General features: G+C 46.4%; 1 protein-coding gene across 2 annotated transcripts in view; it reads right to left on the reverse strand.

Moving 5' to 3' along the window:
• Positions 1-26,128, reverse strand: part of CAMKK1 (calcium/calmodulin dependent protein kinase kinase 1) — a 61,899-nt gene that overhangs the window by 1,981 nt on the left and 33,790 nt on the right. The window contains exons 9-15 of one of the 2 annotated variants that reach the window (XM_075719530.1): positions 17,821-18,020; positions 17,058-17,111; positions 15,342-15,415; positions 10,786-10,873; positions 8,015-8,143; positions 6,848-6,951; positions 1,574-1,621 (exon numbers count right to left, since the gene is read on the reverse strand). In XM_075719530.1, coding sequence (XP_075575645.1) covers positions 1,574-1,621; positions 6,848-6,951; positions 8,015-8,143; positions 10,786-10,873; positions 15,342-15,415; positions 17,058-17,111; positions 17,821-18,020 — 697 coding nt within the window. The remainder of the gene's footprint in view (positions 1-1,573; positions 1,622-6,847; positions 6,952-8,014; positions 8,144-10,785; positions 10,874-15,341; positions 15,416-17,057; positions 17,112-17,820; positions 18,021-26,128) is intronic. The other variant, XM_009477611.2, reaches the window with a different exon arrangement.

The raw sequence follows: 26,128 nt of genomic DNA on the forward strand, positions 1-26,128 counted from the left end.
GCACCACAAAACAGGTTGACCTGACAGCCATGCATGGTGGTGAATACCAGCTAAACTCGGGTTGCACGTACAGCAGCTGAGATCAGGGCATCAGCGCTCTGCAGTCTGCATGGAAGCCGGCACTCATGCTGTGAGGCCTGAGGCTGAACGTGAATCTCCATTAAATGACTCTTTTTAAGAAATAAGGCTGTATTTCTGCTACATTTTTTAAACCCCAGGGGAGCAAAGCCTGACCTGTGCAATTATCCAAGAGACCACATCGCTGTTAACCACAGCAGCTGCAGGAAGATCACAGCCACTGAGTGTTTACACCATATTTCATGCCCAGCAAGGAATGGGCCTCACAGCACTTCCCTCCAAAATGGGGCAGGGATGGAGTGGGACAACCTACAAAGAGCTGAATCACAGCATATACACACACACACTGCTGGTAAGTGCTTAATTCCTCCACTGGGTCCCCATTTAATACCAATAATCTGCCCTTGTCTAGACTGGTAATGTCCCCTTCCTCTCTGCTGAGGCCATGGGCAAACTCTGGGGGCAAACTGGGCTGTGCAGTCACTCCTGAAGTAAGTCTTGAAAGAGAAAGGGCTGTTCCTCATGAGAAATTCTCTATGAAAAATGTAGCAGCAGGCAGCGGCACCAGCTGTCACCAGCAGTGCCATGTCAGTCCCCATCCTCCTCTGCCTGCCTTCTCCTAACTGTTTTTTGAGAATCTCTGCAAGTCCTTCCTCACTCAGAACAGGCAGCATCCTGGCTCGAGCTCATCCGTTTGTCTCCGAGCAGTAAACCAGGCCAGCCACAATGTCCAGAGCAGTGGAGCTGCTCCCAAAGGTATTTAGAGGCATGTGGTTATTTCCCAGCCTCTCACCCAAGACCAGATCTCCCCAGGCCTGTGTGGAGGCTGTGTCCTGCCTAAGCACTAGATCCTAAGACTTCACACTGAGATGTCTGTAAGCAGTTTGTCACGGTTTGTGTTGAATGTTATTTTTTTATTTAACAGAATTAATTGGACAGACCGCTTCCTAGAAGGGTCTGTGCAACTGGTCAGACAAATGACTGTGTTTTAATGAAGTCCTGGCTGAGGTGGGGTGGGTAGTCACACAGAGCGGACAATTTTGGTCAGCCCATAGCCCTCCCAGCGCAGCATCGGAGGCAAAAGCACAGGGGAGTGGTAGAGCTGCTGGAGCAGTGATGGCTCTGGCTCTATTTCTTTTGCATAATTACTAAATATTAAACCTGAGCCCAAATTACAAACCTCAGCCTTTCCCAAATTCTGTAGCTATTCCCTCTGCGAATGTGGGGCTGAGCAGCAGTTACTGATAAAACCCAACTGGCTTTTTTTACCCCTCCTTCCCCAAAGAAGGCTGAAACACCAAAGAACCACAAATAATAATAATTAAAAAAAGCATACATAAACATTAGTGTCACACACACAGAATTACTGCAGTAAAATTGGTCCTACAGGAAGGAAGGATGGAGCCAAATGCTCTCACTACCACACAAATCACACAGGCTGAGGAGAGGACACATGTTTCTACAGCACCCGGGGGAAACGCACACACTGAATTACCTTAAAGATGGATGCAAATATACAGATGTGTTTAAAAGGAGTCTGTCCCTGAGAGCAAAACAATGAGACAAAGGAAGAAAGTGATCATGAAGATGATGGCAGCAGGCAAAGGAGCTTGTACTTCTGTGCCTAAAAAGCCTAGCGAGAACACTGAAATGGAGGACGGAGCATCAGTCACATTTACTTGCAGCTTGAAGGACAGATGAGGATGGGCACTGGTAGCACTGGTATTAACCCAGTCCAGCCCCTACCACTGCTGAAAGCTCCCAATTGCTTCCAGCGCACTGCTGATGTCCAGCTGTGCTTTCCTGGTCCATGTAATTTGGCACCTCTGGGGGTTTTGTGTCCTATCACGGTCATGGCAACACCACCATGTGCAACGGGGCGTGCAGCAGCCGAGCTCAATGCCGGCAGAGCCACACGAGCATGGGGCCATTCAGCGGAGGGTCCAGCTGATGATGGCAGGTCTTTGCCAGAGGAAAATCCTGTGCCACAGTGGGTGCCTCGGTCCTCAGATGGACTACAAGGATACCTACTTGCCCTGTGGGGCACCGCTCTTCCCATGAGACATGCAGTTCTCTCTTTGCAGTGAAAATTGATAGGGCTTTTGGTTGGATTTGACTCTGTTCTGATAGCATCTATGTGTTACCGACCTGAAATCTTCCTGGGACTGGAGAGACAGACACCAAGCACTAGCAGAGACGAAGGGAGCATCTTCAGTGGAAACATCTGGCAAATTTAACCCCAACCTGCAGCCATTCCCTTGTCAAAAATGACACTGTAAACCTGGCTGCCCTAGGGGGATCTCTGCAGCCTATTTTTGAGCAGCCCTACGGCACTGAGCCCTGGGACCTTCTCAGCATAAAGTCCCCACGAGGCAGGTACCTCTGGGCTGCTTTGGGAGAAGCTGTTTCTGCTTGGAGACCTGGGTCAGCCACTTTTTTACTTCTCTCTCACCCCTGGCTTCCTTGTGCCTAGCCTACGTGGACAGTATGGCCCTAAGGGGAGTGACTGCTCTTTTGCTCTCTTTTTGGAAAGGCTGGAAGCAGGGTAGGCTTTCTAAATACAGACTGATCCCCCGTACAGGAGCTGACAACCACATTTCATCAATAGTAATAGCAGCCATAATAGGAAAGTAAATTGGGTCTGTCAAAACACAGCAATTAATTTGATAAGTAGTAGTTGCAATACATGACAGTAATAAAATGTGGTGAAGCTAGTGCTGACTCAATTAGGAGAAATCTGGAGCAGGCAGAAGAAACGTAGCAAACACTGCTAACAGAAACCCAGAACTTAGCTGTGAATGCTAAACAGCTGGGTTTAAAAAAATAACTCTGCAACTGGAAAAATTAGAAATGATCAGTTGCTCCTGCAGCCACTGTTAATGACAGGCTTGAACTTGGCCATGGTCTGCAGGATCTGCAAGGCTCGATGAATCATTGCATATTCTGGGAGATCCAGTGCCAAAAAGCAGGATCCGGTGCTGCCTGGACACCCGGCCCTGGCTGCTGTGCAGCTGACAAGGTAAAGTGACAGCCGGCAGCACTCACACACGGCTTCTAGGCATGCAGAGGTGCTCTCATGGGAGAGGCAGCCATCGCAAAACAAGAATTGCTAAATGGGGGCATCTTCATTTTAGTTCCCTTCTATCTGGTGAATGAGCCTGCCATTTTAACAGCTGCCTTTTCAACTTTTCAGTGCGATTAAAGAAAGCAATAAATAACACTCAGGAGAGGATTTGCTTCTTCCAGGTTGAAGGAGCACTAAGAAAGCCCTCTCTCCTCCTAGTACTAATTTAAGAACTTATTTCAAATCACTGGTGTCTTAATGGTGTCCTCTAAAGGAACAAAGGCTGCGGCAAACATGAAAGACCTCCTGCTCTTGCAAAGACTTCTGCACATACAGCTTCTGCACGAAGTGTTTCCAAGAACAGAGCCCAGCACACTGTGTATAGGTAATGCAGGGAGAAATTAAAAAAAGATTCAATCACATGATTTAGTTTCCTCCTCTCCAAATCCCAAAGAGTGAGCTTAAAGGACAGATCCATTTTAAGAACCATCAATTAGGCATCAAATACCAGAAAGCAGACTCAGCTGTCAGAGGATTTCCTGCAAAATATATTTTCAGTATGGGCACAGATGTAAGAAGCTTGAAGCAGCAGTGAGTGGGGCTCTGGCAATTTCACATGCAGCCTAATTAAATATATTGAATGTGAAACTGGAGTTTTCTAATTGCTTTTCTTTTTTCTTATACAGAAACACAACAAGTTATTTTCTATCTATAACTAGGAGATGCAATATTACAAAAGCTGATTTCTCTCTCTCTAAAGACACTGCCACTGGGGAGGAGAAACTCTGTGGTGGAGAGCTTGGAAACTTGCGGCTTGTTTTTCTCTCAGCTCCTTGTGGGCAACCAGACGGCAGCGTAGCCAGAGAGCAGCAATGGCTGCAGGTGCTGCCCCTTCTGGCAAGTCCCACTTTTGGGGTCCCCTGTCCAGCTATGGGGGTGGAAATGGTGCCTGACATGCAGGAACTCTGCCGAGCCTTTATGCTATGACGGTATTATCTGTTCCTGCTAGGTCCCAGAAATTTATAGTAACCCATACTCACTCAAAACTTATTTTAACTAACACAGTGCTATCCATAACATTTGTGCTGATGTTATATTTTATATGTATATTAAGGGTGGTTTTACTAGAGAACAACCCACTATGAATTAAGAACTGGATGGGCTTAGCATCTAGCTCTGTTTGCCCCTGTGGAAACAACACTGTGATCAAGAGATTAACTCACTGAACAATGAACATTCCCATTTAGACTCGGTTCACTTAAAAATCAATGTCATTATATTCAACAAATCTATGTAAATTTAAAGCAATTTTCATGAGAGTCAACAATGCTATACTGCATTTTTCAAAGTTTGAAATAATAATCCACATGCCTTAAAAAAGCATCCCTGCTGTAGTGTTTATTATATGACGCTACTGTTGAAGAGAACTAGCCAATGTCTGTCTTTTAAACAGAAGGGTTTCGAGATGGGTTCTCAAAGCTCCAGCTGCGCATGAATTTAGCATAAAGTCAATTGTTACTGCCAAAAATTGGCACTGGTGGCATGAGATTGAAAAATTAAGTGCAGAAGTTAGTGCAGTGGAGAACTGGCATATTCAAAGACCATTCACATTCTTTTTGGGCATCTCTAAGTGCTTACATTGCTGGATAGAGGCCAGCCCAGCATAGCTGCAGCTCCATCCCTGACCTGACATGTTCTTGCAAACCAAGGGCACACTGGACACAGCAGCACAACAGTGGAAATTATCCACAGTTTTCAAAAACCTTTTAGGATGTCCTATACAAGGGGTCTGAATGCAATCATGGGGCTGAAATGAGTAGAGACAGGGAAAGATGCTGGTTTTGTACAAGCTGAGAAGAATTTGACTAGCAACTTTAGAAAGGAGACAAATAAAAGTAAAAATGGAGGCTTACAGCTCATCTTGAAGGCCTAAAAAGATTTAAAAAAGGGATTAGGCATTGATAATGTGGCTAATCAGAAACTTCACAGCTGCATCAGATCAAATGAACTTTACTTATTCTGAGCAGATAATAAAGCATGCGGCTCCAGGCAGGAACCAGCCACAGTGTCAGGGATGAGAAGCTTTCTCACCACTTGGTTAGTTAGTGGCATGGGCTTTCAAGCATCTCAAATGAAGGTGGAAGGACACAGGCCCCTTTTGGCAACAGGCTCAAGGTACTAGAACAGCAGACCACCTTGAAATATCAATTTAGGCAGAGCTTGAAAAGAAGAAATCCTGCCTTGCTCTGAATTAGTTGTCCCTGGACAGCGAGAAGCATACAATACATTTTTCTTCAAATTTAGTAGAAGTTCTCCCATCTCAGAGCAATGCAATGCAGTGACCAGGAATGATAGTGAAGATATGGGCAGGGACATATGTCAAATTAGCAATAACTAACTGGGAAGGCAATGAGCCAAGGGAAACAAACGAGGACAAATCCCTTATGCTAAGCTGGCAAAGGAGCCGTGACTGCCATGCTCTTCAGATATGTCCCCACAGCAGCACTCAGTCTATGGGGTGTTTAACTGTTAAACTGTTGTCTAATATTAACTGGTCCTGGACTCAAAGGCGAAGCATTTACTGAAGTCTCTGATACACAGTTGGGCCCTAGAGCATCATCATCCTTAATTGAGCTGAGCCCTTAAATCCCCACATACCTGAGACAGACACTCCTCTATTTGTATCGTCAAAGGTGCAGTGAGACTCTTAGCACACCCTCGTGGGAGTCTGCTAGGCATAGTACTGGGATTTGGGGTGGAAAAGGATCATTCTGGGACAACAGTTTTGTTGTGAACTGCAGCCTTACAGATTCTGCAGGGTGAGAACATGAAAATAATTGTCTCAGGTCAGGCTAATGGTCCATCTCTTACTTACTGGACTGATGGCCCACAAGCCTGGCTCTGAAAGGGATCAATAACCAACATGAGGGAGAAAGAGTAAGAGCCAAGTAAAGAACAGATAAATCCTTCCCACCCCCGGCTCCCCAAATATCCAAGACCATTGTGTTTAAAAAAATTTTGATAAATCTAGTAGTAATTAATTTGTCTACTGCCTTTTTAATCCCAATTTAGCCATTTATCTCCAGCCTCCAAAACATTCCATTGCAATATGTTCCACCATTTCACAAGTGGGTGTGTGAAAAAATACTGTATGCTTTCTCAAATGAAAGAGCAACATCAAAGTGTTCTCCACTGTCTGCCCATGCATCTCCATGGTGTGTCTGCCCAGACTTGGGCCCCAGACCACAGACAAACCACATTGTCTCATTTCCAGCTTATAAACCATGCAAATTGCTCATCTGGTGCCTTTTCTGTTGTCCCTAAGGAGACAAGAATTAAACCCTCCAATACATATCTAGGCTAGACTCTAATTAAATTTATTTTAGTTCACCAATCTCTAATGGATCTTTGATCATGGTGTATTATAAACTAACAGGTTAAAAACCAGACCCAAGTTTAGCACCTTACATGTGTTTAGGCCAAACTCATCTTACAGAGAGAACTGCATCTATAAAAAGAGTACTTAGACTGCTTTATTGCATTGTATTTTAACCCTAGAAGACTTGAGGTAGATTAGTATTTGATTTAGAAGGGAGTTTTGTCCTTAAATGCTACGGAAAAGATTTGCGAACTGCTTCCTTCATCCTCCCCCCACACCTTTACTCTGCATCTGCAGCAGAGACAGGCAAGGCTGTATATACATACATCAGTAAGTTCCCTGGAGCAGACATGGACCTCTCCTCCCGCCTGGTCTGAACCTCGAATGGATTTCCAAAGGAGCGCTTTCTTAGCATGGCCTTCACTAGGATCTTTGAGGAAGGAAAACAGACCAGTGAGAACAGCAGGACGGACATATCACCCCCTTGAAGCTAGTTCAAAGGAGTCTAACAACAGCTTATTTAATAATTCAACAGATATTTAACAGAATTACAGCTAGAGCACAAACTAGAGAAACCCACAGAACAGCTGTGTGAGTTCCAGGCAGTGTCAAGGCTACTCCCTTGGGCAGTGAACTCAGACCCCTGGACGCAGACCATTCCTGGCAAGAGGCGAAGCGGACGCTGCTGACCGCTGCCTGCCGCTTGTGGTGGTGCAAGGCCATGAAAAAGAGGTACCAGAGCTCTCTCCTGGGCAATCCTCCCAGGCAGGCACTGTGCAGAGTGCTGACAACTTCTGTGGGTTCAAATGCAAAGGTCCTGCTGTCAAGGGGAAGGTCTGGTTTTCACTCCCCCAGCTGGCTTTCGGGGCAAGCGTCTATCATCACACCACAAGAGCTTTGAAAATAGGTCCTCGTTGTGGTCAGCACCCTCTCCCCAGTACAAGGAACCCCCAAGGGCACCTGCATCATCGTAATCACTTAGAGCAGACCTCCAGCTGGCTACACACAAACTGCTGAGAAAGCCCTGAACACCCACTTGCGGTCCCCTACGGCTGGCAGGCAAGCGCCAACTATACAATCCACTGGCAGATGTCCTCTCCCTGCTTCTCTCACCAGGCCACCTCCAGGTTTGGAGCCTTCATTTTGATGATCCAAATGAGGTGTCTTGCAACCTCTAGATTAATGAAACAAAACACACTTGGGATGCTTCTGGTGTTCTGGGATGTCTGATGACAGACACTTTGAGGGTGTGACCCTACAGCTCTTATGAGAGCAGCCAGATATAAACAGGACTGCTCACATGGTCAGGCCCTGCAGAGTCAGGCTGCTGCAGTACTCAGAGACACAGAAAGTTCACGCTGGGTTGAAAGACCAAGTTTCTAATGCGAGGAGCACACGTGTATCCTCTCCAAACCTCCTTCACCAGCTGAGAGCTTCAGCAAAGTATCATGCTCTTGACCCATGTAGAGGATGTGGTTGTGGTTTATACGTACCACAGCTGGCAAACTTGGGATTGTCTTCACAGAGTTCTTCACCTCCTCCTCTGTCACCTCCACCACGGTACAGTGCTCTTCCTCCAGCGGCAGGGGCTCCTCGCCACCCTTGGTTAGCCACGGATGCACCTGCATGGGGAGGAACACAGAGACAGCTGTAGGTCTCCCTTCTGCAGCAGAGCACAATGATGTTGGTGACAAGATGGAAACAGGGGCACGGGACTGATTACGGGGTAAGCTGCCTGTTGGTACTGCTCCATTTTCCACTTACACAGATGCAGCTCAACAAGCTCCCTTGGAAATCGCTGCAATCTGGTGCCTGGCCAGATGGCATCCCTTAATGCCAAGTGCTGTCACACCCATTGCCACTGACTGGCATCTTGGAGGAACCTGGCACCCTCTGAATCAAGTTTGAAACGCTTTGAAAATCTGAGTTATCCAGAGCCTTTAATCTTTTTCTCTCATATGCACACATTTCATCTAGGGTTACACATGCTTGCTACCTGGGATAATCAAGATCATTTACGCATCTGCACAAACAAGGGTTTAGGTGCTTAAAAGGGAGTACTTGGGCCTGAGTACTGAGGACTCGTGCTACTGCAATGGCCTCCTGCCTACATAAATAGCAAAATAACACATTTTGCCACCTGGACACCATGTAAACCTCTACACAGCCACACAAATGAGGAAGGAGGTAGTTTCCCACCATCCCTCCCTGATGCTGCCATGCTGCTGTGGAAGGGAGCTGACAGCAGGACAGGGGCAAGGCTCTCTGCTACATACATCCAGGACTGGATGGGAGAGCATCCTCCAGTGTTGGTGCTAGAAAGGCCTGCCTCACCCTCCAGGGCAAGGAGTTTAATTAAGATGGATGCTTACTGCCTACTGCCATTCCAATGAGTTGGATGCAGGTGTGCAGAATGTTCTCCAAGGGCTTAGCAATGAGCTTCTTTACGGCACTTAATTAAGTTACATTCCAAAGATCATTAATTGTGCTTATAATCACCACATCCAGCCTTAAGTGAAACTAGGGCACTAAACCCTACAGTCTACCTGGGGCTTGTGAACATTTCAACTAGGGAGAGGACTGCCTAGCCCTATGTTCAATGTTCCTCATACAAAATGATTTGCTTGATTTATTTTCATAGTGAACAGCAATTCCAAACCCACCTGGCAGAGCAGTTAAGATATTTGTCCAGCCTAACCCCCTTTATATAATTTTACTGCCTCCTTCCAGCTTTTGCCATGTTTATTTTCAATGCTGACATCAAAGATTTATTAACTATAAATGATCACATACAAGAAGCAGCATGGAGCTAATGCTCACCAGCACAAGAACATTTGCAGCCATGTCAGGATTTTATCTTACAAGTAAGGAACATGAAAAAGGAAGAGGAGGGGAGTGTGAAAACAGGGGGAAACAAAATGGAAGGAACCCAGAGAGGAGAAGGAGGCCCGGAATAGCACTTAGAAATGTCTGACTATGCAAGAAGCCAAGGCTGGAGCCCCGATGCTATGCGGCCAGCTGTATGCTACTTCAGAGCAAAGAAGCTCCTTTAGATTAGTCTGTCAATGCAAATACAGAGGAAGTGTGTCATCTCCTTGTCTGGATTGCATCAGCTGCACGCATCAGGCTCTTCTGTACTCTCTGGTATGGACTCCTCTGGCCTGAGGGCCTTCACAGTGATGGTGGCAGTCACTCCACAGCCACCTCTGCCAAGAAGCTGCTTAGCCATCATCTTTCCTGGGGGAACAACAGAAGAAAGCTGCCCTTTCTCTATTGCCTCTCATGGGATGGTTTCCTTGGTTGAGAATATGAGAAAAGCAGTGCTCAAGGCCCTGGGCTGCACCCAGAGCCCAGCCTGGCGCAAGAGACACATGGTCTTTCAGCTTCAAACACAAGTCTTCAAGCACATCAAGCATCTTCAGTGCATGGCCAGGGATAAGAAGATCAAGCACCCCGCTCTGCTCTTCTCCCCAGGGTTCTTACAGGGCTCAGGTTTCCACATGAAGTGCCTGCAAGAGCTGCCAAGTGAAATCACTTAACACAGGTCCAAAGCACTTCCCACCATCACCAGCTGTGACCTCCTGGGCATGGAGGGAAGCAATGTCACATTTCTTCTCAAAGTTCAACCTTCCTACTGTCAGATTTGGCTAGTGTTGGCCTGAGACAAAGCGAAGAAGAGTTGTGTGCCCCACAGAGGGTGCTGATGGGTCTTTCTGGAAATCTTGAGAGCCTCCAGCAGGTCCAAGGCCTCGGTAGAGGAGGTAGAGGAGAGAAAGCCCATGCAAAAACAGAACGAAGCCAAGCCTTGTGAAGCATTATGCTCTACCAATCCTAGTCCCTGTGTTAATGAGCATCCCCCAAGTAAAGCTGATAGAAACCAATGTGCTGCCTTGAGGCCATTGACCACACAAGCACCAGAGGAACGCACTTCCAGCCCCAGTAACAGGTCCAATACTGACAGCGCAGGCTCTGCAGCTAGCAGTCCCCATGGGAATGTCAATTCTCCCAGGGGTTTGCCGAGTATCAGCCAGCTTTTGAGTAATTTTAATTTAAATAAGTAAACAAGAAAGCTTTTGTCAATATTCCCCAACAGGCACCAGCAACAGAGCTGTTACCTGTTGCAAAATGAGCACTCTCCCCTTCTGAGGTGGTGTGCCAGAGAAAGCTCCCAAAACAAACACCAGGAACGGCTCTGCCTCATTAGAAGGTACCAAACAATAAAATCAGCTGAGACAAAAGACTATGATATCAATATCCAATTTACCTTAATTTCAGGGACTGTTATCCTTGTTTCTGGATTTTTATCGAGCATGCGTAGGATCAGTTCCTTGAGCTCTTCACTTATCTGTGTTCTAAGTAAAGAAAATAGCAGTATACAGTTAACAAGGGAATTGTAAGTGCTCAAGGAATGCATAGTCCTTACTGCGGTTACTCCGTAGAGAATCTGCTCCTCTCAGAAGGTATTTTCTCTGCAAACCCGGCTTGAGAAAGGAAGGTCTAGTTGGCTTGGTTCCTTCTCAGGCATCACAATCACTGCTACAGGGTTTGGTCACCCTGTTCTGCCCACTAACACAGCTGCACACTCTCAAAATGCAGCACAATGGATCAGGTGAATAGATCTAAGGACATTTTTAAAGACAACACATTATAGAAGAATTTCAGAGGACAGATTCTGGAAAAACAAAAAGTTATTGAGAGCAGAACTGGAGCTGGGCTCTGTGAGACAAGAAGGGCACAACCTGATTTGCCAAGCCTGCATCATGAGCAACCATGTACTGGACAAAACATTCCCATTCAACATTCAAGTTCCCAGCTAAGCTTGCAGGTTGTGTTAATTGAACTGCTTCCATGAACGCTGATGGCAGCCAGTTTGGTAACTCGGTATTTCCTACCTGCATAGATCAGCCTTGGGGTAACAAAATGAGGGAATGAACAGACATGACTAAAAGAGAAATGCATCTGCCTGAACCCAGAAGGCATCCTATTCACATGGAGCCCTTGGTTCTGCAGTCTGTCTCTCTAGACCAAAGGCTTCAATGACTTCTGTTGCTAATGATGCAGGCAACATCTTTAAAACACACTTGACCTACATGATCAAAGTGCTACTGAAATAAAATGCCAATGTATGACAGAATTGTATTAGGCAGCTGAAAGTCTGTATCACAAATGACTTTCGAGGAGCTGCATTTCTGCATGAAGATGGGATTTGGCAGCATAAAATGTCACTCCCCTGCAGGGCTGGATTTCAGATTGAAAACACTGATGAGGACAAGGTGCTGTGCCCAACTCCTCTGCGCCCTCCCCAAGCAGAGGAGGGAATAAACTATCACAAACCTAAGTGAAGACCATATCACAGTAAGGGATATTTTAGTCTGATGAAAACAGAGCTGCTGTTTAATAATTTATGAATACTTTATGTGGACTTTGGTTATGGGATCTTTAACAAACAACCACAAGGAAACACTGCTCATTCAGTGGGAGGGGGCAGGAAAGGGGGTTCAGTTTAAAAAGTCAGAACACTTTCGGAGTTGCATCAAGGGTCTGCAGTACACAGGCAACATGGCCCAGACAAGGGGAATGTCAGGATGAGTCCTCAGGGACTTCCCACTGCCCAGGCTGCACTGCAGGTAACAATTTAGGTGGGAGTGGGAAGAACTGTGCTGCTCTTGAGATGAGCTCCAGGCACAGAGGACCAGCTATGGGGAGTGACAGTGCATTTAGCAGGTCAGAATAAAGAGACTCCTAAGGGGGGACCACTCTGAGATGCAGGTGAGATGGTGTTTTTAAAATACTTAATATCAGATCTGTGCCAAACTGGCAGCGGCTTTATTTAAAATACAAGAAATAGAATATATAATCACCTAACGTTTCTGGGCACCAGGTTGATTTCTACACAACATAGGATTAATGTCATAAGGAAAAGCTCTGTAAACAGGATCACAAAGTTTCAGGTGGGTCATAGCCAGGTAACAGACCGCATCACCCTGTCTCTGTTTTTCCTTCTGTCCGTTCTGCCATGGTACATGCTGTGTCTGATGGCATTTTTCATCTGAAAAGCCTGTGCTATCTGGAATTTCTCACAGTCATAGTCCTGTAACAGCTCTTGGGAAAATGCCAAGCATCACAGAGCTCAGCACCCATTTGGGAGGGCTGCCAGCACCATAGATCAATTTACAGGGTGCCCGCAGGTCAGAGAACATTGTCCTGGACTTCAGCTCTTCACCAGGAGGGACTATGCAGAGCTCCTTGCTCTCAATACATTTACGGACAGAAACTTCTCCAGCTTGCTTTTAGTCATGCCAGGATCATCAGGGTGTAAGCTAACCCCATTTACCTCGTGTCATGCCAAGCACTCACTGACATGAATAAGAACTCCAGAATGATAAATATTTATCCCAGCGTCTCTAAGGGAAGGGAAGGGACAGTGATGCTGGTACAGTCAGCTCCACCTCTGTCCTAAAGGTCATCAGGAAACAGGCAATGAGTTTCCATGGACTGTCTACAAACAGGAATGTGTCTTTTGTAGCCATGGTGAAATAAATTGAAACCAAAATATTCCTAACTGTAGCGAGGTGCTAATTCTGTGGGAGGTCAGGGTGGATCCAGTCCAGTGAATTCCAGCTTTATGTATGTCTCAGTTACTGCCTTTATCCAACAAATAGATGTAGTTTAGACAGCTGTCAACACCCAGTAACTCTCTGCTCCTCCAACAACCTAACAAGGGGTGCAGCTTTTTTTAGACTGGGAGAGCAGGTCACTAAGAAAGCCAAATAAATCATGCAGCTGAATTATTGTTGAAGGAAGTGTCTGAATGAAGAAAAGGTTCTTAGCACAACCCAGTTAGCCCATTAAATGTTAATAACTTACTGCAGAGACAGATGGGAACAGTCACTTGTAAGCTGACTGCTAACCCAAATATATGATGGCTGAGAGAGGATGGGCATTTTGCCAGGACCCAAGCAAGCAGAGAGACCATGCCAGGGAAACAAACTACTTTTTTTTTTTTTTTTTTTTTTGCAGTGCTGTCAAGACAAAGCTCTGCCCCGACCACAGAGCAACTGCTGGGAACACGGCAATGTGGCATGACCAGCCTTTGTGCTCTTAATGCCTGAAGCCTGGTTAACTGTAAAACCTCACCAACAGCACAGGGCTGGCTTGCCAGAGTTGCTCCATACCCACAACGGGGGCCCATGTTTGCCATCAAACAAGTGGCCTGACCTTGCGACCGCAGGTCCTTGGGAGGTGTGCTCCACACAGTCCTCGGTGTGGCCTCCACCAGCCTGAGCAGAGATGGCTCGCTCTGAGTTATCTGCGGTGGCTGTGCTTCAAGGTCAATGGAGAGGCAATTAATACAGCCCATGGAACCTGGGGCATGAGTCATCCCATCTAAAGCAGATGTCTGAAATAGAACAGCCCAAGTACCCATTGCTTTCTGCAGACTCAGAAGGAAGCCTGGGACTGCCAAGGCAGAGGTCTGGCCCTTCGCTGTAGGTGTCTAAAAATTCAGTGAGCATCTCACAAATAATTCATGTAATAGATGGTGGATACATGCACATATTGGAGGCTGACAACATCCCTCCCTTCCTCTCTAATACCAGATGTACTTTTCATTAGAGTTTAATTTCTTCATGTGTGTTTTAAATCAAGTAATTTATTTTAATTTTTTATTAGAATGAACGATTGGGTCAAGAAGGTCAAAAATTCTTTGCCTGACTACTGTGCTGATTTGGGAAGGCAGATAAGGAGTCCAGCTTTGGCTACTTCATCTGACAGCAACCAGGAAAAACAAATTAATCACCAACAGAAAGTCACCAGTGGCCTGGAGATGGAGGAAATACCGAGGAGTGGCCAATACATGAAGGGAAAGGCATGGTGGCTTGGTGGCAGACTGAGCACACATCAAGTGTGATCATCTCCAGCCAGGCTCATCTGACAAGACCACAGACACTCACCGCTCGGTGCCTCAATGCTGAACTTCCCACTGCTCAAATGGCAGGCAAGTGGCCTTGGCTTGTCCCCCATCACCACTGAGTGCACTGCTGTGGGTTAGAGGATGCACCGTGACTGTGCAGCCGGCCGTCCCACCTAACACAACCCAGTAGTCTCCACCACGCAGCTCCGATGGTGCCCAACATAGGTTTTCTTCACTGGCCAAAGTGGGGAGGGGGGGCAGCCTCTCAATATCAAATGGGTAAATTAATTTCTGGGTTTTTTTCAAAACTAGCCCCAGTCTGCCAGCACACAAGACAAACCCATATTTTCCTGGAGTGTGTTGGAGGAGACCGAGGAGTGGGGATGCACCAAGCTGTGATTGTACATCTCAGGACAAGCCACCTTCCATCAGACACTTCCCCCAGCTCCAAGGTAAGTCCACAGAAGTAGCATGTGCTTACTTAGACTGAGACCGAGGTCTATAAACCACACTGCTTTTGAAAACTAATACATTGAATCATTCCGGTGGCTACCACACAGGAGAAACACAAAACCCCAACCAAACTATGCTTCCAGCATCTCCAGGGTCAAGTAGCTGGTCAATAGAACTCCCTAGACCCATACTGAAACCCCTCCCCTTCCAAAGATTTCAAGAGCTATTTCCTTTAGTCCTTATCTGTACAATGTGGACACAGGCACAGCAGAGGCAGCTGTAATGCCTCGACAACAACATCAGCCCAAAACCCACATGAAGGACCCAGGAGAACGCAAAGCACCTCACCCACCCTTGTCTGTCCCTCCATAGTGACTTACTGGCATTTATGCTGCACAGTGAATAACCCTGAAGACTAAACTTTATTTTACAGTAGCTGACTAAAGTTTACTTACTCTTCTGAGAACTCTACAGGTTTGTTCTTGATCCTGTTATGAAGACCCAGAATATATTCATCTATAAAAGGGCACTGTAAAACAAACAAATGATTTTCCAGTTGTCAGAGATCTTGGCACTGCTTAGGTGTTTGTCATTCACATAACAGAAGTATAATCTCTGTGCACTCTTGATTTTACACGGAGATGGAAATAAATAAGATCTTCCCACACACAATAAATTGATTTATTCCTTATTAAATAATAAATGCAGAAGAACAGCAGAAGGACCTAAGGAATACAGAACTGGACTGGGATACCCCATTCCATCCAGCCTACCAGGTGACCATGAACTACTCATTTTCCTTTTCTCTGCTCCACGTTTTCTACCTGCAAAATGGATATACTGATATCGCCTGGCTTGTATCACTGCTTTGAGGTCACTCTGTGACAAGCATCATTTGGAGCTAGGTATTACTATTAAAGGACCTGGTTTTCCACTGTAAACTCAGATATATGGATTCAAAGCATATTTTTCTCCAGCACAACTTTTTACACTAGATTAATTTAGACCTAGATTCTGGCTCTTCCTACTTAGCAGGGCAGGCAGGACTGACAGGAGGTTAACCAAGCCACAGTGAATACTGTGGGAGATGCAGGAGCAGCATATTCACAGGCCCTGTGAACATCTGCATCAAAACTGAAGGAGCAGGTACACTTGTTTTAGTAGGCTGTGGGCTGCTAGTGGGCCCTGTCCCAGCCTACCTGGCCAGATTAAATTATGAAACAAATAGGTACAAGATGTACAATATTTACTGTACAGGGTCACATGGAACAGACAAATGTCTGTATTTGTCTTTATATTCCCTCTTTCTTTCCCCCAGTGCTTGCCACATAGGAAAGTAGTATCACTGTAAGATTATACCAGAATATAAAATCAAGCTTATACTCCATCACTTGACGATTTGTCCCCAAATGAGACATCATTACAGACACAGGTCAGAGAATATTTTCCATCCTGACTTAACTCTGCAATACCACACCAGCAATGGAGATAGTTCTGCCTCTGCCATCTTCCCCAGCCACTTCTTACCCCTGAGCTGGATACCTTATGCCTGTGTGGTGGGATCTGCAGTGGTCCATGCTTGGACAGGAGGTTCAGGTAACATACCTGCACACACAGACTGCATGTACCTGCTGTACTGCTCACCCTGGGAGAGCATGGGTGGGACGAGGGACTTCTGGCCACAGGAGAGGGAAAAGCCATGACAGGATATGGAGTTTGCAGAAGGCAGCTCTGAAGAGCTGGCTCTGCCAAAGTGGACTCCATCTGGCCCAGCTCAGCTCTGGCAGACAGAGCTTTCTGTAATCTGGATTGCTAAAGTGCTGCAGTAGCTTGCGATCAAACCTATGCCTCTCTCCATGCTCTATCTGGCTTGTTTCTAAATACAAGCAATATGGATAACCCCCCGACAAACCGTTGCTGGTGCTACTGATGCTGCTCTCGGTTTGTAGCAGGAACAACTGCTCTGAGTACAGGGCCCAACTCGAGAAACCATCCTTTCCACAGATCACAACATCAGTCCCTTCTCATCCACAGGGTGATTTAGGAAAATGGGAGCTTGCAGAATGTAGGTCTTTGTTTCTAATATTTGCCTTTATTTGGAAAGGAATGAGTCAAAAGCCAGGCAGGCAAACACTCCCATGCAGGGCTCCAGCATCTGAAAGCCAGCTTACCTTCCCGTAAACAAAGCAGTACAGGGTAATTCCCATGGCCCACACATCAAGTGCCTGAAAGAAAGCATGTACAGGCAGTAAATGAGATGCAACACAGAGATGGTCTGAATGAGCTGGATTTTCCCACTGACTCACAGAACATTATTTGTATGCATTTAATATTTTCTATTTTATTGTGCAGAGTCTCTCTGAAGTTGGGCTCCTAAAGGCATCTGTAGCATGCCTGGGGAAAGAGACTGTGCTAGGCCAGACACTGCCACCCTTGTCCTTGCTGTGGAGCGCAGCCCCTTTTTACAGGGGATGACACCATTCAAGGCTGAACATCAAAAAGGAGCTGAACCTCAAAAGTCTTCTTCCAGGAAAAAAAAAAACCACTAGACCCTATCCCCACACCTGCATCACAGCACTTGGCAGTACCCCTCGCTTTCAGGGGATCAAGACATGACCTTGGTGCCCAGCAGCCCCCTGTCTCTCTTGATTATTTTGGAAGGGAATCAAGAGTTTCCTCCTTTCCCTTTGGGAGGGGAAAGGGCTCTAACATGGCTCCTGTCTGGGCAGGGGTCCACAGCAAAGTCTGTCTGCCTGCTGCACAGAACAACCAATACAAGTTTTGCCTGGACTGAACATAGAATTAGAGCTTTGGTTTTATTCAATAACCGCCCCAGTCCCTGGGTGGGCAACACTCAAAGGATGCGGGTGTCATGCTGCTCTTTGTGCCATGCCTGGGGGCCCCAGGAGACATCAGCTGTGAGCAAAGACCTACCTTTCCACTGAAACTTTTGCCAGTGTCTGAAATGGCCTCTGGTGCCATGAAGGCTGGTGTCCCTGCCGTACTGGAAAGCTGGGCATCATTCCCTTCAAATTGATTGCTGACGCCAAAATCAGCAATTTTGACATGCCCATCATCTCCTAAGAGTAAGTTGGAAGGCTTGATGTCCCGGTGAATGATCTTCTGGTAGTGCACTAAAAAAAAAAAAAAGACAAAAAACCAAAAAAACCAAAAAGCCAAACAAAACCAGGAGCATGGTCTGTCACAGCAGCAAACAGACCCAGGGCAAACCTTTCCAGGAGGATGAAAATAAAAGGTGCACGCTCAGGCACATCACTCAAAGCTGCTGCTGGATATGCAGTATAATGTAGCTGAAGTGCCATTTCCTATAGCCATTCCTTTTTGGTACCTCACTGGACGTACTCCAGAGTACAACACTCAAATACATCTGTCACCAGTAATTATGCAAAGAACAGGCACGAACCCAGAAACAGTCCAACCAGCGGGACCAAGTAGAGCTGCTAGAGAAGGTAAACACTCAAGTCTTGCAAATTTGCTTGACCTCATCAGACCAGCTGATGGATTGGGAAACTTGATCTATTAAAGGTTTATGGGATCCAAATAAAGAGGTTAATTTTTAATTTATTTTGAAACTGCAGTGCCATAAAGCTAATCAAAAGGGGCAGAACCACAGGCAGAATGAAACAAGCCCAGAGGAGATATTTAGGCAAAATAAGACAACTAGCCGCTGAGTGCCAAGTCCAGCCAACAGCTCAGAAATCAGTGGGTATTTCCAACTCAAAAGATAACTCTGACCGGGAGCAATCACTAGCTGGTTGGTGCCAGCGCAGATGAAAAAGTGCTCTCTCTCTAGCCATGCTTTGCAATGGGGCCCAGAGAAACAACCTCAGCTTGTTCTCTATCACCCCAAATCCCCAAAGCTGCCAGCCATTCCAACCACTTTTGTGCCCAGAGCCATGGCCAAACCTCTGCCACACAGTCCTTCAGGGCAAAGGCTGCTCCTGATGACTGATTGTTGAAGGAATGTACTAAAGATAATAGGCACCAGGATATCTATAATGAGGAGCAGAAGGCCAAGAGATCTCTAAAACAATGAACATATATCCTTGAGTGTCAAAACTCCCCTTTACTCCTCTTTTACTAGTCAGCAAGATCCACTAATTAGGTTCCCCTAAGTGAACCAGTTAATTATAATACGAAAACCACACCTCTGTTGGAAGAGCTACCCACCTCCAAAGGGAGACCCCTACCCACTGAGCATGCATAGTGATTATAAAGGGAGCTATGTCTTTAAATTGAAGTGAAAGTATAAACAACCAGTGACTAACAAGTAGGTGTTAACAGTAGGCATAGTGACTTTGTTTAATTGTATAAATATGTGAGACAAGGATAGTGGTGTGTGCTAGCTTTGTGGAATTACCACCTAGCATCCATCTCTGTGCAGAAATGGAATAAAGCAAGTATCTCAACTCAGTGTGGAATTGGTTCTTGCAGACCAGGTGAAGAACCCATCTTTGGGACAACACTCCTACACGTGGCCCTTTGCTCTGCAAATTCTGTCCGGGCTCCACGAGGCCAACTGTAAGCACCAGCTGAAATGCTTGTACATTGAAAATGAAAGAAACCCTTGCAAAGAGCTTGGAGGGTGAGATGCACTGAAAGCAAACAAAAATCCCTCTCATTACAAGCTATCTGGGAAGCAATATTGCAGTTGTAAGAAAGCCATTTCTGTGCAGGGTGAAGCGGCAGCAGGGAGTTGTAGGAAAGTCGCTGACTTCTCAGGAACTTGGAGAACAAGTTTAAAAATCAAAAGAAGAAGTTTCAGAACACAAAATGACCCCCCAAAAGCAGAACTGTAGAAAACCCAGGAGACTTTACTGAACAGAAGTCCTCTAAATCTCTACCGCCCTTCCCAGGGGAACAGGACCCCTCATCCTCCCTCCTCCCCCAGCCCCAACCACCATTTTCACATTTCCTTCTTGCAAATGCAGCATGTTTGTTTTTATACCTCCCCATGAAGATTTTTCATATCTCTTCAGAAATACACAGTTGGGTGGGGGAAAATGCTGTTCTTCTAACCCTTTCCTGCTTTACAAACCTGGTCAACACATTGCCACAAAGGCAGCCTACCCTACAGAGCATCCCAGCTCGTGTTTTAGGACCAAGAAAGAACAAACTTCACGTAACTGTTCTGCTCTTTTCAAGCCAACTTTCCAGCAGGCCATGTCTGGGGAGGGGAAGTCACACCTGCAGATACTTCTTCTGCAAAGACCTCTCTCTCCTTAGTTTAAAGCACTGCCAGGGGATGTTGTCCTTAGCACATTAAAGAGCTGATCTGGAGACCCAGCAGACACAAGCTCACTGGAGAGCACTGGCACTTACATCCTCTTCCAGATGTGCAGCAACTGCGTGGCCATGCTGTGATGTGAGCCAGTTAACGCTGTAACAGCCCGGCTAGACAGTCAGGAAAAACACTGAAAACCTTGCAACAACAGTAATTATGAGGAGACATCTGCTCCACAGCAAAGCTGATGGCAAGCTGACATTTCATTATGGTAATATAGGGAGAGCGGGGAAAAAAAAAAGTGAGGGGGGAGTGAATTTTCCCTTCAGGAGCTGATGAGCTGCCTTTCATGCAGGTGTCTGGTATCATGCCTGATACCACAGGGCTAAGATTCCCAATGCGTCTAAAAAAATTACAGGCCACAAATATATATGGGCCATACAAGCACATCCCTGGAGCTAAGTCTGTGAAAACTGAGTTACACTAGGCAAGCAGGTACTCTAGGCTTTTTATTATTTCTTCCATACAGGAAAGTAAAAAAACCAAAACAAAACCACAAACCAATTCCCATATCAAATAACTATTTATCTTGTAAAACACATTTCCTGCCTTTGCGCAATCCAATAAAAGTAGAGGAAAAACACATGCCATTTGCCAGATGCTCTGTGTTTGTTCAGTGCCCATCTCAGCCTGGTACCCAGCAGGTCTGGGCACTGATGGCTGTTAGGCACAGGAGGAATATAAACTTTGAACAAAGAAATAAGAAACACATCCTTTACAAAAATCAAAGCCATCGAACACCGGGGTCAATGAACATTTGCGCCTCCCAGACCAGAATCACTGTGTGCTTGATGTGAGCACTGGGGACAGTGACAGTCTCCGACCTCGACTGCTCAGAGGAGGAAATTAGCACAAGTGCCTGCAGGGCAGAGGAGCACAGGCTGCACTTTCAGAAGTGCGCCTGACACATCCCAGGGCTTTGCAATGCAGTGTCAGCCAGGCACTTCTGCAAACTTGGCACACGGTACAAATAACAACAAACTGGGATGGGAAGGAGATTGGCACAGAGAAGTGGCTGGCCAGGTCATGAGTGGCAGTGATGGGAGCAGTGTCCAACCCACACGCCATGCTGCTTGGGTGAAAGTCTTGTGCCAGCTGGCTCAAAAGACTTATGCTATCTGCAGATCCTCTCCCCTGTCTAGCTGCCTTGTTGCAGAGGCAATAGCCATGAAGGGAGAAGGGCAGGGGACAGGAATTGTGCACCGAGAACCAGCTGGTGTAAGTGAACAAGGCTCCATCACAGCTACAAAAATTGTAAGAGCAAGAGCTCATGTCTGCCAAGAAGTGATTTGGTGTGGAGCTGCTAACCTGATGAAGGCAACCTGAAATCCCTTTTCTGCTCTGAAGAAGCACAATTCTTAAAGTCCCAGTCTGCCAGCCACTGTGGGCATCCTCCCCTGTACAGCTATCCAAAATGGGCTTCAGGCTTCAAAATGCACGGTCTTATCCTCTTCTGTGCTGTGCCTTGCCACTGGTACAGTTCAGTACAACACCAGGCTGCAGAACAAAGAATAAAAGATTCCCCAAAGTCCACTTGTAGGCAATAGAAAAAACCTGGCTTGAGAGCTGCAGAAAGGAAGCAGGACTGCTCATCTGCACGACATTAACACCACTAAGCGCAGAAAAACTTCCCAAGCCACCAATTTCTGCTGCAAGTCCAGATCTCTTGCAGATAACACAATTGCAGGGAGAAGGGCAGGGAACAATTAATTCAGCAGGGCTGGCCAAAGGCTGACTGGCCAAGCGGCAGGACGTGCCTGCAGTGACACAAGTACCACTGCCACACACTGCGAAAGGAGCCCAGGGACAGCTGTCTTGCAGGAAAGGTACTTGTTAAACCAGCGTGATCTGCATTTCCAGCACAACACGCAGAGGAAAAGATGGTGTTATCCCCACAGAACTCCAGAGGGAGAGCTAAGCATCTCAGAAATAAAAGCCTACTACTAATGATACCCTCCAGACTGCTAATGACTGTACAGAAGGGACAACCACACAACCCATGGAGCCACCCAAGGGGAGCAGGTGACAGCCACAGTCAGTCAAACACAATCACCAGCACAAATTAACCCTCTAATTTCACCACCTGAAGCATCTGGAAGCAAGTTCCTTCCCTCTGCAGACATAAGAGCAGCTTAGGAAAGGCAGCTTTGTTAGAATTGCTATTGCATGTCACTGGAAGCCAGGACCAGTGGTCCCAGAAACAAAACACTCGTCCGGTATTTGGGACTAAGGACACATTGTGACACAGCCACTAGCAAACAGGAGCAGGGCTGTGTCAGGCACAGTAAAGAAGGAAAAGCACTTTCAACATAAACCAACCCCCAAATGTGCATTAAAGGAACATAAACAAAATATCTGTATCACCACACCTAAACTTGCTCTATGAGGGTTTGGGGATTTTCTTTTAAACCAACCCATGACCGCCCCTTAGTTCTCTCCATGGAGAAATGGGGACCCCTAAGCTGCCTCCATGCCTTCCAGAGGGAATTTTCAGCTACTCTGTGCTGCTCAAAGAGACTGGCCATAACAAGGCATTGGGTTTGTTTGGTTTTTTTTTTCCTTACGACATTACAGAAACAGTCACAAAACAGGCAATGTCAGCCCTGGCAAGACTGCCCTGAGATCCACGCCGTCCAGCCATGGGGATGTGGGTGCTGGATGCACGCAGCCTTGGGAAGGACCATCCCATAGGTGCTTCCCTCCCAGGCCCCATGTGCCACACACAAGGTGGACATCAACAGCCGAAAAACACTCATTCCCATGCAAATGTACCTGTCTGCATGCCTCCCAAGGTTAAAATCGATGCTGAGCCAGCCAAAGCAGAGCACTTTACTGAAGCTGCTTTGATAAACTGTCAAAATGGCTCCACTTGTTGCTTTTGCCTGGAAAGGATTTTTCTCTAAAAGCAGAGGAGAGCAGCTCACTGGAACAACTTCCCTGGGCTCCAAGATGCTCTGCACTTTCTGTGCTGACAGATCAGATTCAAAGAATAGATCGATACCTCTTCATAATGAAAATGAAACAATGTAAGCTATTACAGAGCCCTTAGGAGAAAGTCTGATTGTGCAGTGCTCCGTTAAATTCGGATTTATTAGACCAATCCTTCACTTCGGTGGAAATGTGACAGTATTTCAAGGCCTATTTGCATCTGAATAACAATCCCGTGGATTTCTAGAGCATCCTCTAGGCAAAGATCCCAAAGCGCTTTAGAAATACTTGTTTGCTAAACCTCACAGCCACCCCGTGAATGAAGCAGGTATGACAGGTGAGGCGCATGTACTACATTTCCATCACAACTTGGGTTAGAAAGTCTGACCAGGCACATCTGAAGTTGGACTTAAGTCAAACCCTAGAGCACCAGGGTGCTCAGAGACAAGGGAAATCATGCCTAAAAGTCTAGACTGTCTCCTGACTTTGGGCATAGAGCACAGGCACCTAAGAAAAGCCTGTTGAAGGCTGATGCTATGTGGTGGAGAGATACAACCTCAGAGAAGGATTCAGAGCACTCAAGGTTTGAGCAACAGTTGGGAAAGGACCATCTTCCTCTGTCTCTTGATTCCAGACAGAGCCTCTAGCAGGCATGCTGCACCTACTGCCTATAGCAGCTGGGATGAACCTGTGCTTGGGTGTTCAAATTCAAGCCCATATGAAACAACTACCCAAAATGAAGGGTCTTGAAAATCTGGCTTTTCAGGGCTTTGTTTTGTTTCTTCATTACAACGTAATGTTTCTCAGAGCAACAAGGATGTGGGGTGTGCTGTGCTGGGGCTGCCTGCTTCTCCTGCTTTCACACCTTCCCAACAGGGGCAGAAGAAAAGCACCCACAGCTTCATGAAAAGCTGCCCGTGACCTTGCAGCTCGTCCTTATGGCAGACCTTGTCCCACGATGGATTCTCTGAAAGCCTCTCCAGTGGCACACCTGGATTACTCACATTCTTTCAGCAGTTTCAAGGCAGTCTGCACCCACCTCTCCCATAACTTCATCAGCACCACAAACATGGTTTCTCACCTTGGCCCTAGACAACAAGACAGCATGTCTTTAATGCCAAGAGGCTGACACAGCTGCCTGGTGGAACTCTGCCATCCAGACACCTCTGAGCCTGCAAACACTCTGGGTGCTGACTGTCCAGGGAATGAACAGCTTGTTTGTGAACATCATCTCTGTGAATTAAAAGAAAGCATAGGCTTACATGCCTCTGAACCAGGGTCAGTGTCCCTGCAGAATTAAGCTTGCAATTGTCAGAGCCATACAACTTCAGTAACTACAAAAAAAAACTCTTACAGAAAGCCAGCACTCCAAGCATCATCACTGCTGTTAGCATGTACATTGTCCCTGAGAGGATCTCACTGCTCAGCTGTACCCAGTCGCTTGGGAAGGTATGGGGCAGGGCAGAGGTCCTGGAGCATCACGGCTGTAAACTGTCCTGTGGCTTAGAGATCTTACAGCACTTATATTGCAAAGCGGTGTTCAGGCAGGGGTGAATCTTCAGTGGCTGTGGTACAGTAGATGGGGCTGGAGAAATGGCAGATTTTGAGGAGGATCTCTGCTGCTGGGCCAGCTGGCTCCTGTCTGTGAGTGCAGCACACAGCCCTGCCTGGGCTCTCTGCAGATCTCCTGCCGCTCTGCCTCCCTGCTCCATCACTGCTCGTTAGCAAAGCCCCACTGAGCACATAATTCCTTTCTGTTCAGACCCTTGGGTGCCTTCGGTGGGACAAGCCAGCTTTTTTTGCAACACGCAACTCATTTCATAAATGCTCCTCATTTCTAGATACCGCAGGCTATTCGGAGACTAAATAGGCTTTCCTTTTCATTCAGAAGCAAACACCTGGGGAACTGTCTGCCTAGATTAACAGCCAGTGAAGACCAAGAGGGAACAGAGATAGGAGTGCTAGAAAAAGAGAGATTGTTCCTTGGTCCTTTTAAAAAAAGATGCCTTTTACTGCATTCCCTTCTGGAAACCTTACAGCTCCAGCAGGTTAATACCAACTTACTAGAAGCCCATTGAAAAATTAGACATGAAAAACTTTGCAATGCACTGATACATCCTGCTATTTACTGAGGCTGATGCTGAATTATACTTGATTAAAAACAGAATCCCATTCCCATTCAAGGGCAAAAGCAATCCATATGGTGCTACTGCAGAGTCTGCTTAGTATTACTCTCACATCACCCCTGTAGCAAAGAAATGATTTAACACCCTCCAAGGAAACTGCTGCACCACCATCCAGAGCTTAAAACAGAAGGCTGCTCTTTGAAGCGAGCCTCTGTACTTGTCCGCAACGCTCCACTGAGAAAGAGCTGGAGGACATGGATGTGGTGGGCCACGCAAGAGGAACACACTTCCTTCCCATGCTTAGCTCACTGCAGGGGTTTCATGTTGCCCACCGTGCTGCTGGCAGAAGGGATAAGGTATGGGATACTGCTGGTAGGAAGCAACAGGGAAGAGGAAGGAGAAGTAGCTCTGCCAAAGGCTGCCTTTCTACACCTGTCCTCCAGCCCACGTGAGTACACCATATTTCACCAGTCACAGAGGACATGCAGAGCTTCCTGCCATGGCTACATACACACCAACATTCAGAGGACCATTGGGAAAGTGGGTAGCAGGGTATGTGCAGCAAGTACTGCCAAAACAACCTGCACAGTCTGTGCTGTGGGATGCATCTAACCCCAAGCACAATAACTTATGTAACTGCATCAAACAACAACAACAAAAATCAAACTGCCTGGTCTTTCTTAAGAGGCTCTAGCACACCTCTCTGATCTGCTCCACCAGCTAATTAATCTCACTCTTATACAAAGACCTCATCGATCCGTATCAGCAACACTTGCTGTTACATGAAAGGTTTTTTGTTTTTTTTTTTAATCATCTAAATAGAGCTCTGCAAGTGATAAAACACAAACCAGCCCCTCTTCTCCTGGTGGTGTAATTTATAACA

The sequence above is a fragment of the Pelecanus crispus genome, chromosome 12 (genome assembly GCF_030463565.1).
Source record: "Pelecanus crispus isolate bPelCri1 chromosome 12, bPelCri1.pri, whole genome shotgun sequence".
In the NCBI taxonomy this organism is placed as follows: Eukaryota; Metazoa; Chordata; class Aves; order Pelecaniformes; family Pelecanidae; genus Pelecanus; species Pelecanus crispus.